General features: G+C 36.1%; 1 protein-coding gene across 1 annotated transcript in view; it reads right to left on the bottom strand.

The window, feature by feature from the left end:
* Positions 1-6,667, bottom strand: part of LOC138862872 (probable glutamate receptor) — a 6,793-nt gene extending 126 nt beyond the window's left edge. Inside the window, exons 1-8 of the mRNA XM_070126055.1 lie at positions 6,624-6,667; positions 5,987-6,077; positions 5,246-5,567; positions 4,019-4,026; positions 3,643-3,888; positions 3,176-3,356; positions 2,610-2,709; positions 2,063-2,192 (exon numbers count right to left, since the gene is read on the bottom strand). Of these exons, the coding sequence (XP_069982156.1) occupies positions 2,063-2,192; positions 2,610-2,709; positions 3,176-3,356; positions 3,643-3,888; positions 4,019-4,026; positions 5,246-5,567; positions 5,987-6,077; positions 6,624-6,667 (1,122 nt within the window). The remainder of the gene's footprint in view (positions 1-2,062; positions 2,193-2,609; positions 2,710-3,175; positions 3,357-3,642; positions 3,889-4,018; positions 4,027-5,245; positions 5,568-5,986; positions 6,078-6,623) is intronic.
* Between the last annotated feature and the right edge of the window lie 203 nt (positions 6,668-6,870).

Genomic DNA, 6,870 nt, shown 5'->3' with positions numbered 1-6,870 from the left:
AATCATTATTCTCAACTTAATTAAGCTAATGTATATCGTTTCGTTACTGAAAATGAATAGGAGAGAACAAATATGTTACTGGTTTCGTTCCAAATTTGCATAAAAAACAACAACAAAAATATGAGAAATGTAAGAGGTTACCAAGTTTTTGAATGAGGAAGTTCATTCATACCTACTTCTTTATACGCTATTTAACGTCAAAAGATTTGCAAAGGATGAAATTAAGATTGAAATAGGAATTAAAGAATAATATCAACCACGAACAGTGTATGCTTGTGAGAATCATACTGAAAATATAGATAAAAAAGACAACAGAGGAGATTGTATTGAAATTGCTTTTACCTTTACTGATGATACTAATGGTAATGATAATGAAATAATGATAGTGATAATGATGATGTAGATATGAATAACAATGATAGCAAAAATAATAATGATAGTAATGATGATAACATTAATAATGATAATAGAAATAATTATAGTGATAATCATGATAATAGTAAGGATAATAATAATAATGGCATTGGTAATAATCGATTAATAAGGAAAATAAAAATAGTAATAATCAGAAAAATAATGATAATAATGAAAATTATAATAATGATAATGATGATGATGAAGATACTACTACTAATAATAGTTATAATAACATAATGATAATATAGTAACAATAATAGTAATGATAATAATGATAATAGTATTTATAATAGCAATGATAATAATAATAACAATAATAATGATAGTGATAATAATAACGATAATGATAATAGTAATAATGACAATGCTTATGATAATAGTGATGATAATGATAATAATGACAACAATGATAATAATTATGTCAATAATTATGATGTTATAAATGATAACAATAATAATCATAGTAATAATAATGATAATAATGATAATAATGATATAATGATAATATTATGGTAATGGAAATAATGTTAATAACGAAAATAATAACGATAATAATGATAATAATAATAGTGATAATAATGATTGTAGTAGTAGCATTATTATTAATGATAATATTAATACAAATTATCATAATAATAACTATAATACTGGTAATGATAATAATTATAATGTTGATAATGATGATGATGGTGATAGTAATGATAATAATGATTATCATAATAATAATACTAATGCTAATGCTAATAGTGATAATAACAATAATAATGATATCAATAATAACGATAACAATAATAATGATAATGACATTAATGATAATGATAACAATAATAATGATGATGATAATGACAAACTTATCAATGGTAATACTGATATTGATAATTACAACAATGATAATAGTAATAATGATAATGATAATGGTGACAACAGTAATAAAAATAATAACAATAATTACAATAACGATTATGATAATAGCAGTGATAATGATAACAATGATAATAATGTTCATAATGATAATGATAATGATAATGATAATAACGATAATAATGATAATGATAAAAATGATAATAATAATCATAATGATCATCATTATCATCGTAGTCATCATGATCATGATCAACATTATCATAACAGTAATAATAATAACAATAATGATAATGATAATAGCAAGATTGAAACTGATAATGATAATGATAACAATAACAATAATTATAATGATAACAATGAATTGATAATAAAATCTTTGAGCTAGTTTATTGGGTTTGTAACCATCCATCCTAGTTGTACAACAGCTGTTACCATCATCATTACTTATGATACTAATACTACAAATAGTACTATTACTGCTACTACCACTACTACTGTTACTGGTAGCAATATCTATTTTAACTATCTCTACTACTATAACAACAACTGCTACTTAAACTACTAATGCTACTATTATTGCATTTACTACTACTGTAACCACTACTATCACAACAACTACTAACTTCACTACAAACCAACAAATACTACTGTTTCAATACTATTACTATTACTAAAATAACAACAACGACCCCTGCTACTACTACCACCACTATACACTCCAATTCAGTAGAATCAGACGACCACATCTACTCATACTATCGAATCACACACTAAACCTTACCCAGAGGTTCATGATGCCAAGTGAGGTATTAACAGTAATTTTACTCGGCACATTCGCGCAGCTCGTCGAGTTCGGGATGAAGGAGTCGAGCCAGTGATCGTACAGACCGGATTCTGTCACAGCCCAAATCCTGCAAAGAAATGGTACTTGAAGTTACTTGGAGTTATTGAAAATGTGTTTTTAATTAGGATTTGAAAATGATCTATATGATGGCCTATATATGTATGGAATGTGGTTGTCTATGCATAAAACGTATGTACATGCATATATACACATGCATCCGTACAAAAATGCAGACAAACGTGCATACATACATATACATACATACATTCATACATATATACATACATGCATACACACATTCATACATGCTTACATACATACATGAATAAATGCATACATACATACATGCATGCAGATATACATACCCGCGCTTGCCGGTGTATGTATGATGATGTTTACAATAAACATCCATACATATAAATAAGCAAACAAACAAACCAAACAACCCCCGCCTCCCTATAACCCCCCCCCCCCCGAAACCGACCTCTTGCTGATGGCTTCCACGATGGGGTTCCCCTTCTGGCCGATCACCGAGAACATGAAGGGAAGGAAAGCCTTGGTCGAGCGGTAGAAGTCACACCGCCCTGAAAGCCACGAGGCGACAGCACTTCATAAGTCTTTGCAGATGAAGCAAGGATACTAGTTTTGAGAATGACAAAAAAAGCTGTCAATATAATAAAACAGAAAAAGGAAAGTTGAAGTGATAAAGTTTTTGCATGTTGACGAAAAAAAGGTTCAGTGATAAAGTTCTTTCATATGAAAAAAACAAACAAACGAAAAGCTATGATGTTCTTGCATCTATTTATCTATTTATCTTTATATATATATATATATATATATATATATATATATATATATATATATATATATATATATATATATGAATGTATATATATACACACACACCGACCAAAGGTGTATATTATCCATTCTATTACCATTTATTTGCTCCAGCACCCCAACTCACCATTAACCAAACTTCCCTTTAAATAAACATTAAGCATTATTATCACAGACCTGAACATCCTTATCGTCATGGGACCGTCTTACCATTAACGGAGAAGTCCTGGCCCATGAGGACCCTGTGCGTGAGGTCCTCCACGATGAGGACGTAAGGACGCGACCGGACGAGGGAGTCGATGGCGTCCAGGTACTCGGTGCTCTTCTTGAACAGGATGCGGCCCTGGCTCCCCGCCCGCCACACCTCGTGGAAGGGCCCCGATTGTACGTTCTGGGGACGTACATATATATGTGTGTGTGTCTATCTATCTATATATCAACATATCTATCTATGTATGTATATACACACACACCTATCTACCAACATCTATATCCACATCTACAACTGTCTATCTATGTATATACCTATCCGTGTCTCTACCTACATATCAGATAACAAATCCATGCATGATGATCAGCATTCCACTTATCCGTGAGGTGATCGAGACAATATCCATCCTGCATAACCCACAGGCGCTGTAAATAACCATTTCTCGAAACACACACTATACACTCACACTCAAGAACTCGACGAACATGGTATTGGCCTCCCAGATCATGGTGCAGGCGGGGTCGTCGAGGACGTCCCTGACCGACTGGTACGGCTGCGGGATGTGACGCACCGCCAGCAGGGACATGAGGTTCCCCGCGTAGCTCTTCACCGTCACCAGCGTCACGATCATCCAGCCGGCGAGCAGCACGCGCTCCCACCGCCGCCCCGGAGGCACCTTCGCGTCTGGAGTGCGGGAGGGACAGGTAGATGGCTTGGTAGATAGAGATGAAGTGATAGATGTACACATAGGTTTAATATGAATATAAATAATGATAATATTTATAATGAAGTATTATCTAGCTGGCGGGAAGTACGCGCTCCCAACGTCGCTACGGAAGCACCTTCGTGTCTGGAAGTGTGTAAAAGACAATTAAATAGTTTGGTAAAGTGATGGATATAAATTTGGCTTAATAAAAATACAAAATAATAATAATGAAATGATATCTAGCTAGCAAGGAGGCCCGGGAGTTTAAAAGACAAGTAGATGGCTTGATAAAGATTTCTTATAGAGGTTCATCTTCATATTACTCAAGCAATTACAAATAATCTCGTCCGATTATTTTCCTGGGTATTTACCCCCAAGACATTCTACAGTAAAGAACGAGTTCCCGACCTAGGAGCCATGAAGCAGCATGACAATTATGACATGAAATCAAACTATATTTTGTCTCACATACAGTACCTACAGATAATTTCTCTCTCACATATCAATGAATTGGAATCTTTCCATGTAGTGCTCTTGTCCTATAGCTGTTGGCACTAGTATACTATTTATAGGTAGCAATAAGTAAATATGAAAAGATGATAGACACTGAACGGGACCTTTGGGATCATTATATATTGGTTGGTGTCCACAGAATAGAATAAGCTGAGGACCACCGTTTTAGATCATAAGCTCAGACAAGTACCCTACTAGTTGAAAGATTGCCGAAATCTCATGTATAAGTAAAACTCGCTGACTAGCTATCCAATTATACAGCCTTTTCTATACTAAACTGCTGTTTCAGATTATAATCCTCACAAATATTTATCTCCTATACGTGGATTTTTTTTTTTTTTTTTTACCTATCAGATGCATATGGTCTAGTCTGGAACAGACACACAAACATACATAAATACATAACGGGAAAAAAAACTGATTGCAACCTGGTGATTTCCTTTCCATGTCTTTCAGCCTTGGGTGAGATTGCAATCAGAGGGAGCTCTCTGTTGCAGATTCGAACTCGCGATCACGGATTCGAACTTGACGCCCTAACCCACTCAGCCACTGTGACGAGGGGTTATAAGAATTGTTTGGGAAATTTCTTTAGCTAACGTGCGTACGTACAAGTGTGTGTGTGTGTGTGTGTGTGTGTGTGTGTGTGTGTGTGTGTGTGTGTGTGTGTGTGTGTGTGTGTGTGTGTGTGTGTGTGTGTGTGTGTGTGTGTGTGTGTGTAAAGGTGTTTGCATGTTTCCCTTGAGAACAGTCGTTCCCAAACCTTTTTTATTCTGTGGACCCCGACTAATATGTAATAATCTCCATGGTCCCGTTCGCTGTTTGTCATACACACGCACTCAAGATACCGTACCTTGCTGCAACAGAATCCTGAAGACGCCAAAATACATATTCCTTGTCCCTTGAGAAACCCTTCCCTCCTCCTCCTTCTTCTGCAGCGCCTTCTCAGACAAACGGGACAGCACGAGCACCACCAGCAGCACCACAGCCACCATAACCAGGACGCCCATCCACACCTCCTGCGTCAGGGGGAACAGGAAGCCCCAGGGGTCGACCTCAGGGCGTCCTCTCCCCCCTAGAATTCTCGCGTAGTCGATCAGAATGGGCGTGGCGTAGTCGACCACCTCCGCCCGCTTGGTGGTCATGGCGAAGGGACCCAGGCCGAGGTCTGCCTCCTGGAGGTGAAAAAAAAGAAAAATAAATGGATACAGACGATGGTATCTAATTATTACTGCTATTTTTTATTCACACACACGCACGCCCGCGCGTAAACACACACACACACACACACACACACACACACACACACACACACACACACACACACACACACACACACACACACACACACACACACACACACACACACACACACACACACACATATATATATATATATATATATATATATATATATATATATATATATATATATATATATATATTCTAAATGTAGTACTCTATGTTTTCCTCTGGCATTCTCTATATCATAGCGATATATCTCAAACATATAACAAGCATTAGTCGCAACAAACAACGTAAAACAGCGTAAAATATTGGATTCGGGTGTCATGGCCTTCGCTCATTCCCTCACCTCCCTCGACACCATGCCCACCATACCCGACCAGGACCCGTCTACCTTCTCGGTTCCCCAAGCACCATCGCGAGGGCGGACGAAGCCGTATCTAAGGCACAAAGCAAGGGAAACTGTATCTATTATCTTACTTATATACATACTTATAAAAACATGAAATCAAATAGTAACGTTTCGGAAACCGTCAATTGGTCCTCATCAGACTGAAATGGATACACTGAGAAGTTTTGACAAAATCTTAACGATAATATATCTAAATGTTTTATGATAAATACGCGCATATACCAATATACAGACAAACAAACAAGTAAACAACACACAAACAAATGAAAAAAACACACAGGCACATTCAAAGACAAACGCATAGTAAATTTTAGAAGACAAAAACACAGACAAATGAAAAGACAAACACACAGCCAAATTAAAACACGAATACAGACAAATTAAAAGACAAACACACAGACGTATAAAAGACAAACACACAGACAAAATAAAAGACAAAGACAGGCAAATTAAAAAAACACAGACAAATAAAAGACAAACGCACATACAAATTTAAAAGACAAACGCACATACAAATTTAAATGACAAACACCCAGACAAATTAAAAGACAAATGCACAGGCACATATTCTTACGAGAAATTCATAGACGTGGCAATAATGTCCAAGATGTTAGCCATCGGTCCTTCGAAGGAAAATACGACCCCTCCTTCTCCCTGACGAACCACATTGCTCGCTAAATCCGGTTCTTGGTATTCCACTAAGTCCACCTGCGACTCCACTACCTTGACGTGTGGAATGAACTCCTCGGCGGCCACCACTAGCGTCGCTCCACCGTAAAATCTGTTGGTAGGTGGAAGTAAAGGGAAGAGATAATTTGTTT

Source organism: Penaeus vannamei, chromosome 10, assembly GCF_042767895.1.
Source record: "Penaeus vannamei isolate JL-2024 chromosome 10, ASM4276789v1, whole genome shotgun sequence".
In the NCBI taxonomy this organism is placed as follows: domain Eukaryota; kingdom Metazoa; phylum Arthropoda; class Malacostraca; order Decapoda; family Penaeidae; genus Penaeus; species Penaeus vannamei.
Note: the sequence above shows the minus strand (reverse complement) of the source record. Positions and strands in the feature narration are given on the sequence as shown.